The sequence below is a fragment of the Salmo trutta genome, chromosome 29 (assembly GCF_901001165.1).
Source record: "Salmo trutta chromosome 29, fSalTru1.1, whole genome shotgun sequence".
NCBI lineage: Eukaryota > Metazoa > Chordata > Actinopteri > Salmoniformes > Salmonidae > Salmo > Salmo trutta.
The window spans coordinates 19,919,699-19,946,634 of record NC_042985.1 but is presented as its reverse complement, the minus strand read 5'-3'; the positions used below and the strand labels follow the sequence as shown (position 1 = coordinate 19,946,634).

Sequence of the window (26,936 nt, the reverse complement as noted above, 5' to 3'; positions counted from 1 at the left end):
GTGTAGGCCTGATGTAAGTCATTGTCCTCAAGCCCTCAGTCCAGCCTCTCTCAGCCTATTGCGGACAGTCTGAGCACTGATGGAGGGATTGTGCGTTCCATGCTTAACTCAGGCAGTGTTTGTTGCCATCCTGTACCTGTCCCGCAGGTGTGATGTTCGGATGTACCGATCCTGTGCAGGTGTTGTTACACGTGTTCTGCCACTGTGAGGACGATCAGCTGTCCTTCCTGTCTCCATGTAGTGTGTGTGTATATATAAACTCAGCAAAAAAGAAAAGTCCCTTTTTCAGGACCCTGTCTTTCAAAGGTAATTCGTAAAAATCCAAATAACTTCACAGATCTTCATTGTAAAGGGTTTAAACACTGTTTCCTATGCTTGTTCAATGAACCATAAACAATTAATGAACATGCACCTGTGGAACGGTCGTTGAGACACTAACAGTTTACAGACAGTAGGCAATTAAGGTTATAGTTATGAAAACATAGGACACTGAAGAGGCCTTTCTACTGACTTTGAAAAACACAAAAAAATCTGCGTGAATGTGCCTTAGGCACGCTGCAAGGAGGCATGAGGACTGCAGATGTGGCCAGGGCAATAAATTGCAATGTCCGTACTGTGAGACGCCTAAGACAGCACTACAGGGAGACAGGACGGACAGCTGAGCATCCTCTCAGTGGCAGTCCGCGTGTAACAACACCTGCACAGGATCGGTACATTGAAACATCACACCTGCGGGACAGGTACAGGATGGCAACAACAACTGCCTGAGTTACACCAGGAACGCACAATTCCTCCATCAGTGCTCAGACTGTTCGCAATAGGCTGAGAGAGGCTGGACTGGGGGCTTGTAGGCCTGATGTAAGGCAGATCCTCACCAGACATCACTGGCAACAACGTCGCATATGGGAACAAACCCACCATCACTGGACCAGACAGGACTGGCAAAAAGGGCTCTTCACTGACGAGTCGCAGTCTTGTCTCACCAGGGGTGATGGTCGGATTCGCGTTTATTGTCGAAAAAATGAGCGTTACACCGAGGCCTGTACTCTGGAGCGGGATCGATTTGGAGGTGGAGTGTCCCTCGTGGTCTAGGGCAGTGTGTCACAGCATCATCGGACTGAGCTTGTTTTCATTGCAGGCAATCTCAACGCTGTGCGTTACAGGGAAGACCTCCTCCTCCCTCATGTGGTACCTTTCCTGCAGGCTCATCCTGACATGACCCTCCAGCATGACAATGCCACCAGCCATACTGCTCGTTCTGTGCGTGATTTCCTGCAATACAGAAATGTCAGTGTTCTGCCATGGCCAGTGAAGACCCCGGATCTCAATCCCATTGAGCACGTCTGGGACCTGTTGGATCAGAAGGTGAGGGCTATGGCCATTCCCCCCCAGAAATGTCCGGGAACTTGCAGGTGCCTTGGTGGAAGAATGGGGTAACATTTCACAGCAAGAACTGGCAAATCTGGTACAGTCCATGAGGAGGAGATGCACTGCAGTACTTAATGCAGCTGGTGGCCACACCAGATACTGACTGTTACTTTTGATTTTGACCCCCCCTTTGTTCAGGGACACATTATTCCATTTCCGATAGTCACATGTCTGTGGAACGTGTTCAGGTTATGTCTCAGTTGTTGAATCTTGTTATGTTCATACAAATATTTACACATGTTAAGTTTGCTGAAAATAAACGTAGTTGACAGTGAGAGGACGTTTCTTTTTTTTGCTGAGTTTAGTAATACATTTTTTTCTTTTTTGGGGTGAAGGTGTCGCCACTGCTCGTGAACTACTGGCTAAAAATATACTAGTGTACCGGAGAATCTCTTTAATTCAGAGCCATTCAGTGGCTAGCCACGTTATAAACATAATTTTATCAGGTTCCCATGAAGCAATTGTAATGACAATCTACCACAACATACCAGAGTTTCCTGGTTAGTAAAGGGTAGTAGTCTGTGTTTAATTTCATTGGGTATTAAAAACACAGTTTGATTAACCACTCATTTTCAAATGACCAGCTCCCCCAAACGCTGCGAGAAGCCAACATATCACTTATTCTCAAAAAGGGAAAATGTCCGGAGTCTTGTTCCTCGTACAGACCAATTTCCCTTCTGAATGTGGATAGAAAATTGCTTTCTAAAATCCTAGCCACAAGATTAGAGGACTCACTGCCACTAATTGTGAAAGGAGACCAAACTGGCTTCATTAAGGGACGTAGGTCATGTAACAATGTCAGACGGCTCCTTAATGTAATTGAAGTCTACCAACAAAGTGCTATGGATGGTCTTGTGCTCTCCCTAGATGCTGAGAAAGCATTTGATCGTGTGGAGTGGTCTTACCTATTCTTTGCTCTAAATAAATTTGGTCTGGGGGACAACTTTATAAAATGGGTGAAAGTTTTATATGATGATCCTCAGGCTGCTGTCCTTACTAATGGACTACGGTCAAATAGCTTCTCTATACACAGAGGTACCAGACAGGGCTGTCCTCTGTCCCCCCTCCTATTTGCACTTGTTATGGAACCACTGGCCGAGGCCATCAGGGTAACGCCTGCTATACAGGGGCTGCTCATTGGTGATGTTCACCATAAAATAAGCTTGTATGCTGATGATGTCCTGATATTTATTTCTAATCCCGAGACTTCAATCACATCTCTGATTAACACTATTGAGTTATTCAGCGAATTCTCAGGCTACAAGATTAACCTAACTAAATCAGAGGCTATGCCACTTGGTAACCTTCACTCTGTACCTAACACTTCTCCCCCCTTCCCTTTTAAATGGTCTCCCTCAGGTTTTACGTATCTGGGTATATTTGTAACTCCTAAATTCCAACAAATGTACAAAGCCAATTTTGTTCCCTTGTTTGACACAATAAGACAGGATCTGGAGCGCTGGAACTCTCTTCCGATTTCATGGTTGGGTAGAATATCCCTCTTGAAAATGAACATTTTACCTAGGCTACTTTACCCAATCCAAATGATCCCAGTATTACTCTCCAATAAGGTAATAAAGGATGTAAATGGATGGCTAAGTTCCTTTATATGGAGTAAACGCAAGCCAAGACTTAAGATGGCAATATTGCAGCTGCCAAATTCTATGGGTGGCTTGGATCTACCCAATATCAGGCTCTATCAGTGGTGTGCCCACCTATGTTATATCTCAGACTGGATCACAAATGATGACTCCTCTATTTGGTTAGACATTGAGACTTCTCTTTCAAACTACCCTTTACAGGACCTTTTGTTTCTCACAAGTTTCAAGTCTGTAAAAGATCGCTGTAACAACCCCATTACACTTAACACACTCAAAGTATGGAGGTCAGTTCAACGTTTCCTGGGAAGGTCCAAACTAACCTCTGCTCTTACCCCAATTCTCAACAACCCAGATTTTGTCCCAGGATTGCTGGATGCTGGCTTTAACGTTTGGCTTAATAAGGGCATACGCAGACTAAATGACTTATTTGCGGATAAGATTTTATTGTCATTTGAGCAGATGGTCGAGAAATATCAACTCCCAAAGCAGGACTTTTTCCGTTTCCTACAAGTAAGACACTATATTCTGAAGAGCACCACCTTAATTGGTAACCCTGATATGTCTGTCATTGAAAGAATGCTTTTTTCCCCACAAAGGAAAATGTCTGTAAGTCTGTTTTATGATGCTTTAAGGTCCTTTTCCGCTGTCGACACACAGAGAGTGAAACAAGTGTGGGAGAAAGAACTGTCTGTTACCATTGACGAAGAGATGTGGGAGGACATTTGGAAATATGCAAAAACAATATCTATATGTAATCGTACTAGAGCAATTCAATTAAGAATAATACACAGATTGCATATATCCCCAAATCGCAGACATGCATTTAGCCCCGCTTCCTCCTCTCCTCAGTGTCTCAAATGTAAAACTGATACAGGCACCCTAACACATTGTTTATGGTCATGTCCCAAAATACAAAGATACTGGTCTGGTGTTCTGCAAGAGATTGAAAAGATCCTAGGGGTCGATCTAGAATTGGACCCAGTTTCTCTACTGTTAGGTCTCCCTAGTAGGCATGTAACTTCTGTGGGTAAGAGGAGGCTTTACAACATCCTCACCTTCGCAGCGAGAAAAAACATACTTTTACAGTGGATTAGTGATAAGGTTCCCTCTATTAAAGATTGGCATAAGATACTATTTGAATGGGTCCCGCTGGAATATCTGACATGTACATTGCACTCTAAGACAGATCAGTTCTACAAAGTATGGGAACCTTACCTAAATTACCTAGAACCTGAAGTATCAGCTATTATGCTGCAAGGATTCTCTTAGAATGGTGATCGATGTATTCCAGAATTACACTGTACGGTCCGTGTGAGGAACTCAACTTCTTGGTTTAAACTGAGCATTTTATTTTATTTATTTATTATGTCTTTATTGTTATTTTTTTTTTCTGTTTCTGTTTGTTTAAAATGTATGTATTGAGGGATGCAATGGGTGGGATGGGGTGAGAGAAGCGGGGAGAGGGAAACGGTGGGTGTGTGTGTACGTGCGTGCATACATACGGATATGTGTAAGCGAGTGCTGTTTCTTTTGCCTTGTCTTTGTTGTTGTATCTCTTAATATGGGTGAAAATTGTGAAACTCCAATAAAAAATACTGTTACAAAAAACACAGTTTGAGATCATTGTTAGGGGATTTCACCAGTGGTTAGAAGGGGGAATTGGGCTTCCCTGGAAAATGTTGTCTGAGGTTGCAACAGTAACCAAGGGGGGCAGGGCTTAGCGTAGGTCATTGGTGTGTGGTAGGATCTAATTGATGTTTCTTTGGTTTTGTCTTTCAATAATGATGACAGCCTCACTGTATCTCTTAGTGCTTTATAATAACTGTAGTAGTTATGACTGGTTATTCATGTGAAAATATTTTGGACCTGTCTTTGTAGTGTATTTATTGACCCACTTTTTTTTATAACCTTAAACTCTGTGTGACCCCTGCATGTCTCTCCCCATACATTGGTAATGCATTCTTCTGATTATCGGCATTCTCGAGTCACAATCTACCCCGAATTGTTAATAATGTCAGTGTTATTTATCAGTTAGCTTTTTTTGGGGTGAAATAAAGACTTTTGTCTGCTCTCGATGGCATTACTACTGCTGCTGTTGCTACTGCTGCTGCTGTTGCCTCCAAGAGAAGCTCCATTGCCATGGTTGCACGGCTTCCTCTGCTCCTATTGGCCCCTCGTTGCTATAAGTTACGGAGCTGTCTTGCCATGAATCTCATTGAGAGATTGCGTCAAGAGAGCTGGCCTCCTATAATGGAGCAATAAAGGTAGTGATAGATCTGTGTGTACGTACACGTACTCATGTTGCTGCTTCTAAGAATGCGCGCACACAGACACACACCAATATTAAACACACACGCTTGAGTGTCCTGGAGTTGTATTTGGCAGGGTCTAGGGTTTCTAAACCCACTTATTAGAGGCTTTATTCATCTGAGAGGAAGAGCAACCATAATGATTGGTTCAATATGAGCCTACCAGGAACATTTGTTCAAAATATCTGTTATCATTTCAGTCAATCTAGGGAACTAATAAGTTCCTTTCATTAAATAAAATATCCTCATAGAAAATAATAATTGAAAATTAAATGAAATTAGCTTTTGTATTTTAACTTTTTTCGGTATAGTTTCTTGTTAAGCGTGTTCATCGTTAAGTGCTCTATGACAAATGACTTTGTGAAGAGAACTATATGCTATATTAAGATGTGATTACGATGATAAGAGTGATATGGCACTAGTCAGTGACATTAGTAATGTAGATAGTAAAGGCAATATTGATGTTGTAGGCCTAGGTGTTAAAGGTAATAGACAGGATGACATATTAGGTGACGCAGTGTCCTCTTCAATAACTGTCCTCAGGGACAAGAGCCCTTAAACAACACACTACACTGACATGCTCTGGCACTGCCACGGAATCACATTGCTTACCTGTGGGAGGTTGATATGGGAGGGGAGCTGAGGGGGGAACAGGCAGAGAGCGGGTGTTCCTCTCAACTTAGAGGCTTGGCCAGCCCTTCATGGATGGTTTCTCAGAGCGATAAGCAGTTACTCCCATCAGATGGAGCCTTCCTGGTGCCTTCCATGAAAAATGTATGTATGGGGCCTGGTGGCGACCCGGGGACTCAGCTGCACCTCTGTGGCCTCTCGTTTAATCCCATGTGAGCCAGCTCTGAGCCAGCCCAGACTATCAGACTCACTCTGGCTCCGGCAGGTCACAGCCAAACACACATAGCACTACACACAGCACTGCCAGGGAGGGATGCCAGGCTATCTATACTGTTCCTACTGTGCACAGAAGCTAACAATTACATATCTACCTACTGTAAAAAGTGCCTAACACTTTAAAGTACACAAACTTTAAATGTGGGCCACGTACTGTATTGTGCATACTAAGAGACATGTATACGCATACTGTACACACACAGGCTTCTTGAATATAGTGCAAGTGCTTGCACAACAATCATACATCACCAATTTCTATGAAAATGTTCGATATTTAAACGAAGGAAAAAACAGCATAAATTGCATCAAGGACTTGGCAACAGAAATTGTGTAATTGGCATAATTTCAGAGAAATGCCATTGAAAACCTGTATCATATTGACTTTATTAGTCAAGAGTGTATCAGTGAAAAATATGTCCCTGTTTTATTATGTAAAACGTAATGTAAGGCATTTGAGCTAATTGTTTTCTTTACGGCGACAACCCTCATTGATTATTCATGTGATGCTGGTAGACAGCACAACATTCTAACTCTATTCTGTGGAGGGAACATCAAAATAGAATATCTGCTAAGACATCCCTCCGCACTGCAGGTAAAACACATAAAACACTCACTAGGCACTTCACCAGCACTGTGTTTCCAATAGGGACAGCATTAATACATGATTGTTGGGGGGGGGGGGTCAATGGGTACTATTCAGACTACGTTGTTATTGACATCAATGGGGGTGGGTGGGGGCAAGAAGAGTGGAGGTGTCTAATGCACATTCTAGCTTACCACTGATCCAGACCAATTAACATATCTTCTCTATTGTAATGCGGTAGTTGACCCTCATTTTAACAGCTCTGTTTATGTCATTATCTACCTGTCTGAAACACATTCACACACTTGATTGCTGACTGTCGCTAGTGAGTGTTTTTCTATGTGTGTTTCAGAAAGGGAGATGTGGCACACACACACACACACTAACCACAAACACACATACTAACCACAAACACATATATTATTGAACCCCCCCACCCCCCCCACCCCCCCCAACTGAAGGAAGCACTGTTCCCCTTCCTCTTATTATCTTTAATGAAGAACCCTTTCGTTTAAATGGTCTGGGCAATGCCAAGCAACACAGAGTGAATGGGCAATCAGGGAGTGTGTCATTGCTGATTTAGAGGTTGTGTGTGTTTGCGGGTGGGAGGGATGGGAAAGATGGCGACTGGCTGAGACAGAGCGTTACCATTGCCTTTATAGTCCGATCACACAGGATAAAGACGTTAGATCAATTTCCAATTGCGATTATGATTTGAATTTTCCCTAGTACTTCATATACATGCTGTTTTGACTGATTTCTGTATGATGTCATTCTACACGTTTTGTAATGTAATCGTAACAGTTATGTGTCGCTCCATAGGCTACATGACATGTCACTCCCAATAACTCCTGCGTCTCCTCCAGTGACAGACACTGCATTTTCAAGAGATCACCTGTTGTTTTCTGCTTCACAGGAAAGCTTCATGAGAGAGATTAATGTATCACCTTTTCCCATAATTTCCAAGTGGTTCTCGCAGTGTATCAAACAGGAGAGGAAACTCATGTTTTTCCTATCTGGAGTGTGTGTCTGTTCTGTAGAATGTCAAAGAAATGGAAAGAGCCTTTGTTTTAACCCTGTCTCTCTCTTTCTCTCTCTCTGTTTCTCTCTCTCTCTTTCTCTCTCTCTGTTTCTCTCTCTCTGTCTCTCTCTCTCTCTTTCTCTCGTTCTCTCGCTCTCTCGCTCTCTCGCTCTCTCGCTCTCTCTGTTTCTCTCACTCTCTCTCTCTCTCTGTTTCTCTCACTCTCTCTCTCTGTTTCTCTCTTGCTCTCTGCAGTACCTTGGACGATGAGGGCAGCAACCTCCGCCAACAGAAGCTAGACAGACAGGTAAGTCTCCCATGTCCCTGTACTGTACCAGAGTAGAGCAGCTCAGCCACTTATTGATATGAACCTCCTCTGTTGTTTCTTGGCTGGTAGAGGAGACTGTAGTGTGAGGAAAAATATACTCTACAGCAGGGTTGCACAATAATTGCTAAATTTCTGTGAACTAGAAAGTTCACCTGATTTTCATGGTAGAAAATAATTCCATCTCTCTCTGATTATTCATTTCTTTCCAGTTCTCTGCTCCCAATGACTGGAACGAATTGCAAAAATCACTGAAGCTGGAGTCTTATATCTCCCACTCTAACTTTAAGCATCAGCTGTCAGAGCAGCTTACCGATCACTGTACCTGTACACAGCCCATCTGTAAATAGCACACCCAACTACCTCATCCCCATATTGTTACTTATCCTCTTGCTCTTTTGCACCCCAGTATCTCTACTTACACATCATCATCTGCACATCTATCACTCCAGTGTTAATGCTAAATTGTAATTATTTCGCCTCGATGGCCTATTTATTGCCTTAACTCCCTACTCTTCTACATTTGCACACACTGTACATAGATTTTTCTATTGTGTTATTGACTATACGTTTGTTTGTGTGTAACTCTGGGTTGTTGTTTTTGTCGCACGGGTTTGCTTTATCTTGGCCAGGTCGCAGTTGTAAATGAGAACTTGTTCTCAACTGGCCTACCTGGTTAAATAATGGTGAAATATATATATTTTTTAAACATTAGGCAGGGATCAAAGCCAGCTAATCTGGCTAATTGTTTTTTAAGGAGATCAGTGTTATACTTAAGCAATAAGGCCAGAGGAGGTGTGGTATACAGCTATTAGCTGTGGTATATTGGCCATATACCACAAACCCCCGAGGTGCCTTATTGCTATTATAAACTGGTTACCAACGTAATTAGAACAGTAAACAATATTTTTTTCATACCCGTGGTATAGGGTCTGATATACTATGGCTTTCAGTCAATCAGCATTCAGGGCTCAAACCACCCAGTGCATAATGTGTAATAATGCGCTATCAGAAGTGTATTATGCCAATCAGCCTTTGTCACTTGTGTGCTGTTTTGCTGTCCATGATATATGATAAAGATGTTTAGCAAAGTGATGTCTCAGACCTGACCAGCGTAGAAAATGGCGTCGACAGCAGTGACACTGTCACGTCCTGACCATAGTAAGATGTTATTTTCTATGGTAGAGTAGGTCAGGGTGTGACGGGGGGTGTTTTTCTATGTTTTCTATTTCTATGTTCATGTTCTAGTTTTGCATTTCTATGTTGGGGTTTTGTTTGGGATGATCTCCAATTAGAGGCAGCTGGTCCTTGTTGTCTCTAATTGGAGATCATACTTAAGTAGGTTTTTTTTCCACCTTGGTTTGTGGGAGATTATCTTTGAGTCAGTGTATGTTTCACCTCTGCGTCACGGTTTGTTGTTTTTGTTATTCAGTTTATTTATGTATTGCATAGTTTCACAGTGTAAATAAAATGTGGAACGACACACACGCTGCACTTTGGTCCGCTCCTCCTTTCGACAACCGTGACAGACACACTCAAGAGACTCATTGATTAACATTTTCATCAGCCCTGTGTAATTCCATTAAGATACTGGGTTACATCAGCAACCTCTCCTTACACATTACATTTATTACATTTCCTGAAATGTAATGTAGGAACAAATTGCAGGAGATTATTTTCCAAATGATGATCTGAGGCTAATCGTAGTGGATTAAAAGGATCGACAGAGGATTAGGGTTTACGGTACTACATTAACATAAACCAAATCAGCAGAGACTTTCAAGCATTTAAGATAACACTACTCCACACTGCTTACACAAATCAATCTGCAATACTTTCAGAGGATTAAAAGTCAGGAAATGGTTGGAGATACTAATTGTTAAGTGATCTGATAAACATGGGAGTGGTTTTAATGAACATTGCAAAACTCTCTCACCTATATGATGTGCAAGTTATGTCATCCGACATCATTCTTCCGGGTCTTATCTCCTAATACTTGAATGGGTTTGATTATGTCATCAATTTCGTGAAAACAGATATAGAGTGAAAATGACACATTTTTTGTTGTTTTGTACTCCAGCACTTTGGATTTGAAATGATACAATGACTATGAGGTTAAACTGCAGACTGTCAGCATTAATTTGAGGGTATTTTCATCCATATCGTGTGAACCGTTTATAAATGACGCCACTTTTTGTACATTATTGGGACAAATTCACTTATGTGTATTAAAGTAGTAGAACGTTTAGTATTTGGTCCCATTTTCATAGCCCACAATGACTACATTAAACTTGTGACGCTGCAAATTTGTTGGACGCATTTGCTGTTTGTTTTGGTTTTGTTGCAGATTATTTTGTGCCCAATAGAAATGAATGGTAAATAAAGTAGTGTCATTTTGGAGTCACTTTTATTGTAAATAAGAACAGAATATGTTTCTAAAAACTTCGACATTAATGTGGATGCTACCATGATTGTGGATAATCCTGAATGAATCGTGAATAATGATGAGTGAGGTAATTACAGATGCTCAAATTGTGCATCTAACTTTCTCACTCATAATTATTCATGATTCATTCAGGTCTCAATACTTTGGGTCCCCTAAAATGGGGGGACTATGTACAAAAAGTTATGTAATTTCTTAACGGTTCATCCGATATGGATGCAAATACCCTCAAATTAAAGCTGACAGTCTGCACTTTAACCTGGGTTAACCTCATAGTCATTGTATCATTTCAAATCCAAAGTGATGGAGTACAGAGCCAAACAACAACAACAATTGACACTGTACCAATGCTTTTGGAGCTCACTGTATATCAAGTTATATTTCTGTTTATGGATTAATTTACTTCTGCGAGAGGCCTTTTATGATGTTTTTGCGCTGAAGACCATTGTGCTACGTTTTTACCCATTGAACACCGTTCAAAAAAACTTCCTGGAAAACTATGCATCACTTTCATACCGTATTGTGCTTAGGGCTGGCATAATTACTGTAAAACTGTGTGACTGACAGTTATGGCTGAAGACCATCATGAAAATAAAATAACCTTCAAAACCATCCAAAAAATTGTATTCTATTTTTTCGGGTGGAATGAACAGCTGACTGAAGACGGGACGGCCGGGCATTTTTAGCTTTGTAAGAACCATCCTGATCACCGCAGCGCTGCAGTGGCCTGCTGGTATTCACTCAGGGAGCTCCTGTTGGGTTCACACAGTGTGATTTTAGTGACAGAGGAGATGAGACAGTATTATAGTCTGAACCAGGGGTCAGGTGTGCTGCAGACGGTTCTGTTTGTCTGTGTATCTCTGTAGATTTTCTGCAGAATTGACCAGGTCCCTCTTGCAAAACCATTTGTCATGTTACAGTAATGGGACATACTGGTCAAATAGATTTTGGTTGCATTGGTTTGAGCCTTGAGTTTGAGGTTTTGGTTATGTGGTTGTCTTTACTGCAAGTCTATTATCCATGAAACTGCCATGGCTTGGTCACTCAATAGCTGAGGACTGAATTACCATTATTGCTCAGCTGCTTTGCATATGAAGACAGAAGGATCTGAGGCTAAGAGGGGATTTCCGCATAACACAATAATTTGGATATCTACTCTAGCTTCTCCCTCATGTGGGTGCTAGCAAGCAGGCGAGGTAGTGCTAGGTATCAACAGCCAATCCAGTAGGGGCTGGAAGCTATAGTGAGCTTTGATTGGTTCATAGTGTCGCGATATCACAGAGTATTTGCATAAAGTTCAGCTTTCTCCAACTTTGGTCCCGCCCTCTTCATGCTCCCTCGCCCATGCTCGCATCGCCCAACGTTCCCCTCGTCCACTTCACTTCCCTCCATTGAAAATGAATGGGGCTCTGTTGTTTCATCGGCCCTATTGTGTCATGTGGAAATGCATTGTAAGGTTGTTCAGCATGACATGTCCATCATGTGTTCTTGCTATAGTACTTAAGGAGCCTGTGATTGCATCAATTTGGCAAACACTGAAGACTGAAGGAAAGCTCAAACCAACTGTCCATCTGCTGTAACCACACCACTTTTGCATTTTATTCTCAGAGTAGATCTGTTTTAAAGGAATTGTTTGTTAAAGAGCATAATATTAAATGTACTGCTTTTCCACAAAAGACCATAAAAAATCATAAAGATATTCTATGCAAAAGAAAGAGACACTTTCTCTTTTTTTCTTCACCTAGTGTGGTGTCCCTGCTGCACAATCCATTATTTGAATATCAAAGTGGGTATGGATATTCATACTGTATTACTGAGACAGGTACCCAAGCAGCATTCACATCCAGCTTCAATCCTGAAAAGTCTGTTCATCGAAATGTCAGGAGTTACTGTAGCAAGTTGCATAACCAATCCTGATGCTGTAGCGATTTTGTTTTAGGTCCAAATGGTGCCACATGCGATGTTGGTTATTCACCTCACATGCATTTTTACATTTACATTTTAGTCATTTAGTAGATGCTCTTATCCAGAGCGACTTACAGTAGTGAATGCATACATTTCATACATTTTTTTTCCCGTACTGGTCCCCCATGGGAATCGAACCCACAACCCTGGCGTTGCAAACACCATGCTCTGCCAACTGAGCCACACGGGACCTTGTGAATTTCTTGGTAACCTCCTGGCTGTACACGCATTGTCAGGCATGGACAACATCTTGTTAGCGGAGAGAGAGAGGAGGCAGAGTTGGAAAAAGAGAGAACTTATTAGTTGGTTATTTCACTGTACAGTGACTGGTGATGTTTTGGACAGCCATAGAGCTCCTCCATTGTTCCTCCTGGTTAACTTAATTCAGGCTTCCTCCTCCTCCACACTCACTGCTAGAGTGTGCTGAGACGTTGTGTTCTGGTCATGGCTGAAGTGATGGGCTAAATGACACAATCCCAATTCTCCACGCTTTTCCCAGTGTGCACTTGAACACTTCCTATCATGGAAACTCCCTCTAGCAACGATAACACCAATGAAATACTTTAAGATTCATTACAGAAAGTGTGCAAGTGCCCACTTAGGGAAAGGGGTGGACAACTGGGACACAGCCATGGGTTTAGTTTAAGGGAACTCTGTACTGGTACAGCAGACAACAGTACAGCAGAGTACAGTCTAGTGGTGTTCCTGCTTCATCAGAGATTCTCTCAATATTTGATGAGCTTCCAGCCTTGGGATCTCCCTCTGTTTGTAAGCTTGCATAATCTCAGATGACTGCTGACTGCAGCAGGATGGAAGGGATACCCAAGCTGTAGTAATACTTAATGTAGATTTCCACATTGCCAGAGAGGGGGGATAGAGCTGAGGAGACACGGATTGGGGCAGTGGTCCTGAAACATTAATTACAGAAGCAGAAGACATTCTATTTTTCTGGCTCTGAGGTGTTTCTGAGACGGTGCTATGCGGAGGTTTGAAGCAAGTCTTTTTGCTCTAGCTTTCTATATTTTGAACTGAGGGTGTGGAGCTCTAACACTCTGTGCCCTCAGGAGAGCTGAATTTTACAGGAAGTTAAAAAGTTTGTGACTGCTCAACTAGGATTATGACGTAAATTGAATTGGCTCATGTGGGAAAAGGAAAGTAATTATTTAGTGTGAAAGTAGGATAATGAATCTGTGCAATGACACAGATTCTACTGAGCTACCGGATAAGGATAAAGGATTTGTGTGAGAAAAGAAGAGGTGTGATATGAATTTTTGGTTTGTATGTGTGTGAATGATGTTAGAGTTCATATACTGGTCACTTCTGCAGCTGAAGGTTCAGGCTTATCTTTGGTCAGTTGTGTGATTAAAGGCCTTCCCACACTGGACATAGGAGTCAGTCTTTTACGAATATTACGTGTCACACTGTGCGACGTTACCGAATAAAAATCTTGATATCCACCAGTGGTGTAAAGTACTTAAGTAAAAATAGTTTAAAGTACTACTTAAGTTGTTTTTTAGGTATCTGTACTTTACTGTTTGTATTTTTGACAACTTTTACTCCACTACATTCCTAAAGAAAATATTGTACTTTTTACTCCATACATTTTCCTTGACACCCAAAAGTACTTGTTACATTTTGAATTCTTAGCAGGACAGGAAAATGGTCCCACTTACACACTTCAAGAGAACATCCCTGGTCATCCCTACTGCCTCTGATCTGGCGGACTCACTAAACACAAATGCTTCATTTGTAAATTATGTCTGAGTGTTGGTGTGCCCCTGGCTATACGTAAATTCAAAATACAAGAAAATCATGCCGTCTGGTTTGCTTAATATAAGGAATTTGAAATGATTTATACTTTTACTTTTGATACTTAAGTGTATTTTAGCAATTACATTTACTTTTGATACTTAAAGTATTTGGTTTTAAATATACTTAAGACTTACTGAAGTAGTATTTTACTGGGTGACTTTAACTTGAGTAATTGTCTATTAAGTTATCTTTACTTTTACTCAAATATGACAATTGGGCACTTTTTCCACCACTGACTTCCACCTGGCCAGATTGTACGATTTATTTCAGTTTTGTTTTCACATTCTATGATTGGCTTGCGAGGCGATGTCAGCTATGTCTGTGTGGCTCAGTTGGTAGAGCATGGTGTTTGCAACGCCAGGGTTGTGGGTTCGATTCCCACGGGGGACCAGTACGGGAAAAAATGTATGAAATGTATGCACTCACTACTGTAAGTCGCTCTGGATAAGAGCGTCTGCTAAATGACTAAAATGTAACTGCAGTGGTGTATTGGATCTGTGCATGTTTCAGCACCACCAGCGCAAGCCTCCGTCTATGCGAATGCGCGAGTAAAATGAGTTCGGAAAAACTATTTATAAGATGCGTAGTTTCACACAAACTTTATATGTCCGAATTCAAAATCAAATAGGCTTGCCAAAAATAACATGGTTGCTGTGGTAGAACGTTTATTTTGAAAGGTGATTTTGTGTGTTTATCAAAATCCCATCAGGTAAACAAGATTATTAGGGAAATCATTTATTCTTGCAAAGCATGTAAACGTTTAAATAGAACTGTTATAAGACACATCTGTCAACTAGTCTGGTTCCTCTTCAGGAAATGGTAAAACAAAAAAAAATGAAGGCAATCACCCACCTACAGGTGAACGAATTGAGGCAGACACAGTCAGGCAGAGGTCAAACTCATGTCACAATGATCTTGTCCTTGATAGGGTGTTCTGTAGCTCATCGTATGAAGACAAGCAGAAATGTCATTTATGTTGGACTGTGGCATGATTGTAGGCTTGGCAGATGCGCGTTTGTCCAGTTATCAATCTTTATTCTACTGTAGCTCAGGTGATTGGAGGGCCAGAGCGCACAGACACATGTATTCTCTCAAGGACACAGTCTTGTGTCTTGTTATAGTGAGGATGCGCTGTACATGTGAGACAGCGTTTTGTGTGTGTGTGTGTGTGTGTGTGTGTGTGTGTGTGTGTGTGTGTGTGTGTGTGTGTGTGTGTGTGTGTGTGTGTGTGTGTGTGGATGAGTTTAACTACACTTGTAGGGACCAGAAGTCCCCACAAGAATAGTCAACAAACAACAATTTGACCATCTGGGGACATTTTGTTATTCCCCACAAGGTCAAATTCTATTTCTAGGGGATTTAAGTTTAGGAGCTAGGGGTAGGGTTAGGGTTAAGGTTAGGGTTAGGGGTTAGGGAAAAATTGATTTTGAATGGGATGGAATTTTGTGTCCCCACAAGGTTAGTTGAAAAAGTGTGTGTGTGTGTGTGTGTGTGTGTGTGTGTGTGTGTGTGTGAAGGTAAAACAGTGTTAGAAAATATCTATCCATGTTAATGTATTATATATGACACAATATTAGAAGATATGTGTGTGCATGTGTCAATAATACCAAAATAATTGAATACCATTGAAGAATCTGTGTGGTGTGTGTGTGTTTCAGCGAGCTCTCCTAGAGCAGAAGCAGAAGAAGAAGCGGCAGGAGCCTCTGATGGTGCAGTCCAACGTGGACGGGCGGTCTCGTGCCCGCAGGACCAAGCAGTGTGAGGAGCAGGCTCCCCTGGTAGAGTCTTACCTCAGCAGCAACAGGAGCACCATCTACCACGGTAAGAGAGCCAGCCAGGATCCTTTCACCACCAGGACCCTATTACCAGGGCTGTGTCTCAAATGGCACCCTATTCCCTATATAGTGCACTACTTTTGGCTAGGCTCTGTATACTACTACTATATATGCTCTGTCCAAAAATAGTGCACTATATAGGGAATAGGATGCCATTTTGGAAACCCAGGACCCTATCAACAGCTGTTTACCATAGGAACCTGCTTCCTTTCATCTCTGAGGAAGCTGCTCCATTGGTGCCGGGCAATTACAGAGATGTCCAGTAACGCTCCGGCGTGGGGGCCCTTTCAAGGGCTATTCACAGCCATGACAGGATGGTATTGATCCAGGTTACTCACATAGAGTGCTTGTGAAAGATGGCTGATTGAATTACTGTCTCCATGTTCTTGTCCTTATGTGCCGCTCACTGTTTGATCAAGTTCGTCTATTGATTCTTAGTTCCTGGGCCAAAGGAAAACTTTTCTACTGTAGTGACTTTTTTAGTGTTACTTTCTGCTCTGCATAGCTACAATACTGAGATATCTATTAATACCATGTCAAGGTTGGCAAAAGAAACATGTAATACTTTATTCATGAAATAACTTTGTGTCTTTGTGTGAGAGAGACTCCAGGATTTACCAATACATGCCTTTCAACTATAAAACTCTAGTGGCCAGAGCTCTGCAGTAGTCCTTCCAGATAGAGCAGAGATGGTGTTAGTGCTGTGGCAATTGGGCCACTTATCTCCACAGAGTTTAGCTGCTGTCTTAATCCCCAACTCAGAGTGACTGAGTCTGGGCTCCAGACCATGCATCCAAACAGCACACCCTGGATGGCTGGCTGCTGGAGAGGAAGACCATGCCCAACACAACATAAATCAGGCAATGGGTACAAAAAATTACTGAAAATCCAAATATACCATTAACCACTATTAGGGCAACAATTAAGAAGTTTAAAACCATTGGAACTGTGGTAAACTTGCCTGGTAGAGGAAATGTGTAGCTTGTCCCCATGCACAGTGAGGAAGACGGTTCGGTAGGCAGAAAAGTCCAAGGGTCACAGTTGGACAATTACAGAACTTGGTCGGATATTGGGGTCTCCAAATCTACAATTAGATGCCACCTCCATGCCAATAGGCCTTATGGAAGAGTTGCCATAAAAAATTCCTTTATTGAGAGCAACCAACAAATGCAAATGCCTGGAGTTTGCTAAAGGCATTGCCACTTGGATTGGAACCAGGTGCTATGATCAGATGAGACGAAGGAGCTCTTTGGCCACACACACTAGAGGTATGCAGAAAATAACCTCATACTTATTGTAAAATATGGTAGTGGATCTTTGATGTTATGGGGCTGTGACTTGAACCCCATTGAAAACCTGTGGTTTGAATTGAAGAGGGCAGTCCATAAGCACAGACCGAAGGATATCAAGGATCTGAAAACATTCTGTATGGAGGAATGGTCTAAGATCCCTCCCAATGTGTTCTCCAATCTCATAAAACATTAAAGAAGAAAGCTCAGTGCCATTATCCTCGCAAAGTATTGAAAACAGGTGGTGCCAATAATTTCGACCCCTATCTTTTTAAGATTTTTTTTATTACTTGTTAAACAAAATATTTTTCTCTGAGCAATTGTATTATTATTAAATAAGTTATTTTGCATACAATAAAGCTCAGTATTTGTATTTATTTCATAGTCTTTTTTCCTCATCTTTATAAAGGGTGACAATCATTTTGGAGATGACTGTATATGAAAGCTTCAGAAACAGCTCAGTGCATATGAGTGGAGTGACGTCAATACAAAGTATATGTTTCATCTTCCTTCAGTGAGTGTACATCCTGATGAAAATATTCCCCTCTGACACTAGTCAAACAGCCCTTGCTATACACAGAAGACACGGAAGCTTTGAACTTCTCCGAATATTTCCCGTTGCAATCTCAGCCACATCCTTCCAAAGATGTCCAAAAAGATCCCTTTGAGCTCATTCAGTACAGCAGCAAACATATGGAGAGAGTCCCTTGATTCATACCTTATGCTTAACAACACACAGATGGCACTACGCTGTTAGTGAAGGAAGCATACGCACTGTTTGGTCTTGATAAAAATAGAATCCCCCTCTCTCTCTCCTGTCCTTATTTTTCACTATCCTTAGATTAACCCGTCTTTTCTCGCTTTAGAACTTTTCTTGGCTCTATTTTAAGAATCAATTCAGCACTCACTAAGAGGGATTACGTGTTCTCTATACCTTTCGTATTTCCATCTGATTAACCTTAAACTGTATGCATTTCCACAGCTACAGTATATCCTTCAGATAATATCCATGAAAGGTTAAGTTCAGTATTAAGTGGAAATGCTGTTTCATACAGTCCTATTCCAGCTTTTATTTACGTACCCTATCTGGATTCATTGAAAAATCATATTGTACTTATACTATAAGTGGTACTTTCTGGAATTTTCTAAGAAGTACTGTAGTATGTAATTTCAAAGTACACCATGTACAGTGGCAAGACAAAGTATGTGAACCCTTTGGAATTACCTGGATTTCAGCATAAATTGGTCATACAATTTGATCTGATCTCACAACCATAGACAAACAGTGTGCTTAAACTAATAACACACAAATTATTGTATTTTTCTTGTCTATATTGAATACATCATTTAAACTTTCACAGTGTAGGTTGGAAAAAGTATGTGAACCCCTAGGCTAATGACTTCTCCAAAAGCTAATTGGAGTCAGGAGTCAGCTAGCCTTGAGTCCAATCAATGAGACGAGATTGGAGATGTTGGTTAGAGCTGCCCTGCCCTATAAAAAACACAACATTTGAGTTTGCTATTCACAAGAAGCATTGCCTGATGTGAACCATGCCTTGAACTAAAGAGATCTCAATAGACCTAAGATTAAGAATTGTTGACTTGTATAAAGCTGGAAATAGTTACAAAAGTATCTCTAAAAGCCTTGACGTTCATCAGTCCACGGGAGAAAGTTCAGCACTGTTGCTACTCTCCCTAGGAGTGGCCGTCCTGCAAAGATGACTGCAAGAGCACAGCGCAGAATTCTCAATGAGGTTAAGAAGAATCCTAGTGTCAGACTTACAGAAATCTCTGGAACATGCTAACATCTCTGTTGACGAGTCTACGATACGTTAAAAACTAAACAAGAATGATGTTCATGGGAGGACACCACGGAAGAGGACACTGCTGTTAAAAAAAAACATTACTGCACGTCTGGGGTTCACAAAAGGATGTTCCACAGCGCTACTGGCACAAAATATTCTGTGGACAGATGAAACTAAAGTCGAGTTGTTTGAGAGGAACACACAACCCTATGTGTGGAGAAAGAAAGGCACAGCACACCAACATCAAAACCTCATCCCCACTGCAAAGTATGGTGGCGGGAGCATCATGGTTTGTGGCTGCTTTGCTGCCTGAACAACTTGCTATCATCGACAGAAAAATGAACTCCCACGTTTTATCAAGACATTTTGCAGGAGAATGTAAGGCTATCTGTCCGCCAATTGAAGCTCAACCAAAGTTGGGTGATGCAACAGGACAATGATTAAAAACACAACTAAATCAACAGCAGAATGGCTTCAACAGAAGAAAATACGCCTTCTGGAGTGGCCCAGTCAGAGTCCTGACCTCAACCCCTGATTTGAGATGCTGTGGCATCAGAGAGAGCGGTTCACACCAGACATCCCAAAAATATTGCCGAACTGATATAGTTTTGTAAAGAGGAATGGTCCAAAATTCCTCCTGACCGTTGTGCAGGTCTGATCCGCAACTACAGAAAATGTTTGGTTGAGGTTATTGCTGCAAAAAGGAGGGTCAACCAGTTATTAAATTCAAGGGTTCACATACTTTTCCCATCCTGCACTGTGAATGTTTACATCGGGTGTTCAATAAAGACATGAAAACATATTGTTTGTGTGTTATTAGTTTAAGCAGGCTGTGTTTGTCTATTGTTGTGGCTTAGATGAAGCTCAGATAACATTTTATGACAATTTTATGCAGAAATCCAGGTAATTCCAAATGGTTCACATACTTTTTCTTGACACTGTAAATAGCATGTTTCTTCTGCTATAAATAAGATTAGCATCCAGTAGATAAATCATAAAGCAGAAAAACCTGGAAAATATTTGTATATTATTGACCGCCGCAAATATAGAGTGACATTGTCAACAGAATATTTTAGGTGGACTAAACCGATTTAATTTAACTAGTTCAGAAACTGACTTCAGGCTCATGCTTATCTGAAACAGAGTATGTAGGCCTACCAGTTGTTATTTTCCATATATGCTAACAGTAACTTTAGGTCAAGAATACAGGTCTCTCCATCCCTCTCTGCTCGGAGCTTTTGAAGCATTTGCTCTATTATTCCCCTTGAAGCTGTTTGGAATAATTAGAAGAGAAATGGGTTCCCACAATGAGACTGTGAATGTCTCCGCGGTGATGGATCTGGGCTCCGAATTCTTACGAGAATAGAGACACACCACTGGATATTCATTGACACTCTGCAAAACAGAGGAGGCTGTAGGGGAAATACTAAGGCAACCAAGCAGTTGATAGAATTAAGATAAGCATGTTAGAATCAAAGTGCCAATTTCAAGGGACTGTAGCTACAGTATGCATTTGTTATTATCTAATCCTGGAACATGTTGTTGCTTGGAGGAGCATGCGCTGTGCATTTGCAATTTTCACAGAGCTAGCACATTCATGACCTGTTTGACATGAGGCGATTAACAGTGTTCTCTCCCAGGCAAGAAAAAGGCCTGTGCTGTGTGTCTGCTTCCTATAACCTTGCAATGTGTCCTCTGCTAACTCTGTCTTTACCTGTTCTTTCTCTTTCCCTATAGGCTAACCTTAACTGACAGTACCCTTCTGTGTAGTCTCTTGCTTCATTTGTATCTTCATCATTTCCCCCCACCTGCCTGCTAACTCCCTCTGTCCTCTGTCCGCTGGCTCCTGCCATGCCGTGCGTAGTGCAAGAAGCTGAACATGAGGAGGTGAAGGTGGTAGCGGACAACCAGGCTCCTCGCTCAGCCAAAAAGGGCAAGGCATCGACCAGCTCCACCCCGCAGACAGGCAGCGGCAAGAAGGAGAGGAAGGGGAAGCACAAAGGTCAGGCTTGCTGTTGCTGCCTCCAGACAGACAGAGAGACAGACAGACAGAGAGACAGAGAGACAGACGGGCTACAGCAGCATGCATGGTCCTCTCTCTCTGTCTGTTGGCCAACCGTACAGCACGTCTCCGTCTGGCTCAGCTCTGTATCCTACCGTGATGGAAATGAAACGATCCAATTGAAATCCTCAGGTTTTCAATGAGGAGGAAGTTTCATCTTTTGTGCCAGAATGAAATTGTGCAGAGCAAGAGATTCCACTTTTGTATCATGTAGAGTAAAACAGATTGCATGTAAAATTAGTTGCATGGCCACCAGACTACGTATTTGTCTCCCAATTGATCTCCTTTGATAGCTGTATTATATTGCTGTATTGTCTTAACGAGTTGAGCTCTAAAAAGTCAATGTTAAGATGCCTCTTCCCCATGCTCCATCAGGTACCATGCTGTATGCGTCTCTCTCATTTACACACTCATCCTTTCAAACCTCCTCAAGCTGGATTGGACTCGGTTCTGTTCATGTTTCTGTCTCTGGTGGCACATAGTGGCATTCTAAAGCTAATCAAGCTGCCCTTACAGAGAAGTGAAGCGTGCACTCAGGTGCTAAGTCTGTCCAAAATCTAATCTGAGTAATGATGTTAGAGAAGTCGGTCCTCTCTGCCTGCCAAATAAACACCTTAGCGGCTGTTGAAACGCTCCTTGTCCTTGATACAGACTTCATACGTAAGCAGCATGAATTGAAATGGAAGTGTGAAATTGTGCTCTCTCTCTCACTTTGATGTCTCGCTCAGCTTCTGAGTTTCTGTATTTCGGGGCTCCCGAGTGGCGCAGCGGTCTAAGGCACTGCATCTCAGTGCTTGCGGCGTCACTACAGACACCCTGGTTCAATTCCAGGCTGTATCAGAACCAGCCGTGTTTGGGAGCCCCATAGTGCGGCACACAATTGGCCCAACGTTGTCCGGGTTTGACCGGTGTAGGCCGTCATTGTAAATAAGAATTTGTTCTTAACTGACTTGCCAAGTTTAATTTAAAAATAACATAAATTGCCAGTGGCTGTCTGAAATGCTTGTTTATGAGCCCTTCCCAACAATACATATTTAAAAAAATGATTATTAAAAAAAAAATTGTAACACAAGATGAATAAGTATACACAATAATGGAGCCTGCTCATCTGCGTGAACATGCCTTAGGCATGCTGCAAGGAGGCATGGGGACTGCAGATGTGGCCAGGGCAATAAATTGCAATGTCCGTACTGTGAGACGCCTAAGACAGCGCTACAGGGAGACAGGATGGACAGCTGATCGTCCTCGCAGAGGCAGACCACGTGTAACAACACCTGCACAGGATCGGTACATCCAAACATCACACCTGTGGGACAGGTACAGGATGGCAACAACAACTGCCCGAGTTACACCAGGAACGCACAATTCCTCCATCAGTGCTCAGACTGTCCGCAATAGGCTGGACTGAGGGCTTGTAGGCCTGATGTAAGGCAGGTCCTCAGTAGACATCACCGGCAACAACGTCACCTATGGGCACAAACCCACTGTCGCTGGACCAGACAGGACCGGCAAAAAGTGCTCTTCACTGACGAGTCGTGGTTTTGTCTCACCAGGGGTAATGGTCGGATTCGCGTTTATCGTCGAAGGATTGAGCGTTACACCGAGGCCTGTACTCTGGAGCGGGATCGATTTGGAGGTGGAGGGTCCGTCATGGTCTGGGGCGGTGTGTCACAGCATCATCGGACTGAGCTTGTTGTCATTGCAGGCAATCTGAATGCTGTTGCGTTACAGGGATGACCTCCTCCTCCCTCATGTGGTACCCTTCCTGCAGGCTCATCCTGACATGACCCTCCAACATGACAATGCCACCAGCCATACTGCTCGTTCTGTGCATAATTTCTTGCAACACAGGAATGTCAGTGTTCTGCCACAGCCAGCGAAGAGCCCGGATCTCAGTCCCATTGAGCATGTCTGGGACTTGTTGGATCAGAGGGTGAGGGTTCGGGCTATTCCCCCCCAGAAATGTTTGGGAACTTGAGAGGACGTTTCTTTTTTTTGCTGAATTTATATATGGAGAGTACAAGTACCAGATCAATGTGCAGAGAGGTACGAGGTATTTTAAGTTGATATGTACATTAAGGCAGGATAAAGTGACTAGTCATCCGGATAGATAAGAGTAAAATAGAGAACAGAGTAGCAGCAGCATATGATGAGTGTAAAAGTGTGTGTATGTGTGTGGGTTTTGTGTGAGAGTGTCAGTGTAGTGTGTGTGAGCGTGAATATAGTGTGTATACAGTACATAGATGTGAGAGTGCATAGAGTCAGTGCAGGATGGGGTCAGTGCAGATATTCCGGGTAACGATTTAATAAACTATTTAGCAGTCTTATGCCTATTTAGCAGTCTTATGGCTTGGGGGTAGAAGTTGTCTCGGAGCCTGTTTGTCTGAGAGCTGATGCTTTGGTACCGTTTGCCAGACGGTGGCAGAGTGAACAGTCTATGGCTAAGGTAGCTGGAGTCTTTGGCAATTTTTCGGGCTTTCCTCGAACACCGCCTGATATAGAGGTCCTGGATGGCAGAGAGCTCAGCCCCAGTGATGTACTGGGGTATTCGCACCACCCTCTGTAGCACTTCGCGGTCGAAGGCAGTGCATTTGCCATACCAAGCGGTGATGCAGCCAGTCAAGATGCTCTTGATGATGCAACTATAGAACTTCTTGAAGATCTGAGGGCGAGGGCCCATACCAAAACTTTTCAGCTTCCTGAGTGGGAAGAGGCACTGCTATGCCCTCTTCACGAATGTGCGGGTGTGTGGGACCATGGTAAGTCCTTAGTGATGTGGACGCCAAGGAACATGAAGCTCTTAACCTGCTACATTACAGCCTCGTCGATGTGGATGGGGGTGTGCTTTCACCTCTGTCCTGTAGTTCATGATCAGCTCCTTGGTCTTACTGGCGTTGAAGGAGAGGTTGTTGTTCTGCAACCATGCTGCTAAGTCTGACCTCCCTGTAGGCTGTCTCATCGCCGTTGCTGATTAGGTCTACCACCGTTGTGTCGTCAGCGAACCTGATGATGGTGTTGGAGTCATGCGTGGCCACGCAGTCGAGGGTGAACAGGGAGTATAGGAGGGGACTAAGTGCACACCCCTAAGGGGCCCCCGTGTTGAGGGTCAACGTGGCGGAGGTGTTGTTGCCTACCCACACCACCTGGGGCCAGCCCGTCAGGAATCCCAGGATCCAGTTGCAGATGGAGGTGTTCAGTCCCAGGGTTCCCAGCTTGGTGATGAGCTTGGAGGGGAATATGATGTTGAACGCTGAGCTGTAGTCGATGAACAGCATTCTCACATAGTTATTTTCCCTCTTGTCCAGGTAGGATAGGGCATTGTGAAGTGCAATTGAGATTGGAACCCTTTTTGCACTCTCTTTTGACTCATCACAACGCTGCTGCTATTGTTTATTATCTATCTTGTTGCCTAGTACCTTTATCCCTACCTATATGTACATTTACCTCAATTACCCTGTACTATTGCACATCGACTCAGTACTGGGATTTTCACACAAGACTTAGTGTTGTATTCCTCGAAGTGTGCATAAAAAGCATTTAGCTCGTTTGGGCATTCTGCATCACTGGGCATCTCACTGGGTTTCCCTTTGTAATACGTTATCGTCTGTAAGCCCTGCCACATACGACAAGCGTTGAAATCGGTGTAATAGGATTCCACCATTCTCCTATATTGTCCTTTTGCATGTTCAATGTCTCGTCCGAGGTCATACCGGGCTTTCTTGTATGCGTCCATGTATGTGTCCCATTCCTTGTAAGCGGTAGCTCAGGTTTCCCGGAATCAGGAGGGAATAAGCAGGAAATCCACAATCCTCCAACCAGAATTTCGGGGAAAAACAGTGAATTTACTGAAAGTTTTCAGAATTTTGCAACCCTAAGTAGAACCGTTTTGTCTCCCTGCGTTAAAGTCTCCGCCCACCAGAAACGCTGTCTCTGGGTTAGTGGTTTCTTGTTTGTTTATGGCAGCATACAGTTCGTTGAGTGCCAAAGTGGTGTTGGTTTGTGGAGGGATGTAGACAACCGTGGTATTAGATATTCTATAAAAAAATCAGCCATTTCCAGCTACAATAGTCATTTACAACATTAACAATGTCTACACTGTATTTCTGATCAATTTGACGTTATTTTAAAAATAACACAAAATGTGTTTTTCTTTCAAAAACAGGGACATTTCTAAGTGACCCCAAACATTTGAATGGTAGTGTAGGTAACATGGCTGTTTGTCATCTCAGGATGCTTTTGTAATCCTTACTCATCTGTTCAATGTTATTGTTTTGTCCTCCAATGTGATTCACTTAGGGCTAGTGATTATTCAGACCAGAGTCAAGACGTCATTCAACACCGATATGGCCCCTTTCTTCTTACGGAATGATGGCTTACCTCGTCACACACACACACATACACACACTCAGCTGCTCTCTGAAACGAGGGTTAGCTGCGTCGCTAACACCACACTAACAAAGGGCTGCAATCTCCCTCTGAAAGCAGCAGTAATTCTTGTGTAATCACAGTGTTAAAAAGACAGTCACTTATTCAGTTGGGAGCAATAAAACAGTCTTTCAGAATGTGCGTTTTACCGGACGTGATTTCATCTGGCTCATCTCATTTAATCGCTTGTTGCACTGCTATGGTGGTGAGACAGAAGAGGATGAGGAAAAACAGTATGTCAGTGGCTTTGAAGCAGTAATGACCAGGGGGCCTCATTTATAACCGTTGTGTAAATTTGACACTAAATATCTGTGCGTCATTTCTGAAAAGGCTACCCTAGTCCAAAAATCCCCCAAATGAAAAAAAAGATATTATTATCCAATAGAAAATCATTTTGGAACCTACCCTATTGGATTTTATTCTATAGGTCCTATCCTAGAGGATTTTATCAGATAGGACAGGTTCTAAAATATGATCGTTTTTGGGGGGGGGGGGGTTCCATCCTGTAGGATCCTATAGGATAGAATCCTTTAGGAGTCCAATAGGAATGGTTCCAAAATCTGATAGGATTGAACCACTCCCATATTGTGGTGGTGTGTTTATCACTGGTGTGGGTAGGCTAAGAGATGGACATTGTGCGCCGGAGAGACACGAGAGAGAAAATGTTCCTCAGTTTACTAGTCTTTAATCTTGATTGCAGTTTAACATACAGTTGAAGTCTTAGCCATACACCTTAACCAAATGCATTTAAACCTAGTTTTTCACAATTCCTGACATTTAATCCTAGTAAAAATTCCCTGTCTTAGGTCAGTTAGGATCACCACTTTTATTTTAAGAATGTGAAATGTCTGAATAATAGTAGAGAGAATTATTTCTTTCAGCTTTTATTGCTTTCATCACATTCCCAGTGGGTCAGAAGTTTACATAGCATCAATTAATATTTGGTAGCATTGCCTTTAAATTGTTTAACTTGGGTCAAACGTTTCGGGTAGCCTTCCACAAGCTTCCCACAATAAGTTGGGTGAATTTTGGCCCATTCCTCCTGACAGAGCTGGTGTAAGATTTGTAGGCCTCCTTGCTCGCACACACATTTTCTATAGGATTGAGGTCAGGGCTTTGTGATGGCC

The 26,936-nt window shown here is 42.4% G+C and overlaps 1 protein-coding gene across 3 annotated transcripts in view; it reads left to right on the top strand.

Moving 5' to 3' along the window:
• The window catches only part of LOC115167083 (tubby protein-like), a 115,897-nt gene that overhangs the window by 70,587 nt on the left and 18,374 nt on the right, over window positions 1-26,936 (top strand). For 2 of the 3 annotated variants that reach the window (XM_029721155.1, XM_029721157.1), the window contains exons 2-4: window positions 8,104-8,155; window positions 16,052-16,214; window positions 21,187-21,324. In XM_029721155.1, coding sequence (XP_029577015.1) covers window positions 8,104-8,155; window positions 16,052-16,214; window positions 21,187-21,324 — 353 coding nt within the window. The remainder of the gene's footprint in view (window positions 1-8,103; window positions 8,156-16,051; window positions 16,215-21,186; window positions 21,325-26,936) is intronic. The other variant, XM_029721158.1, reaches the window with a different exon arrangement.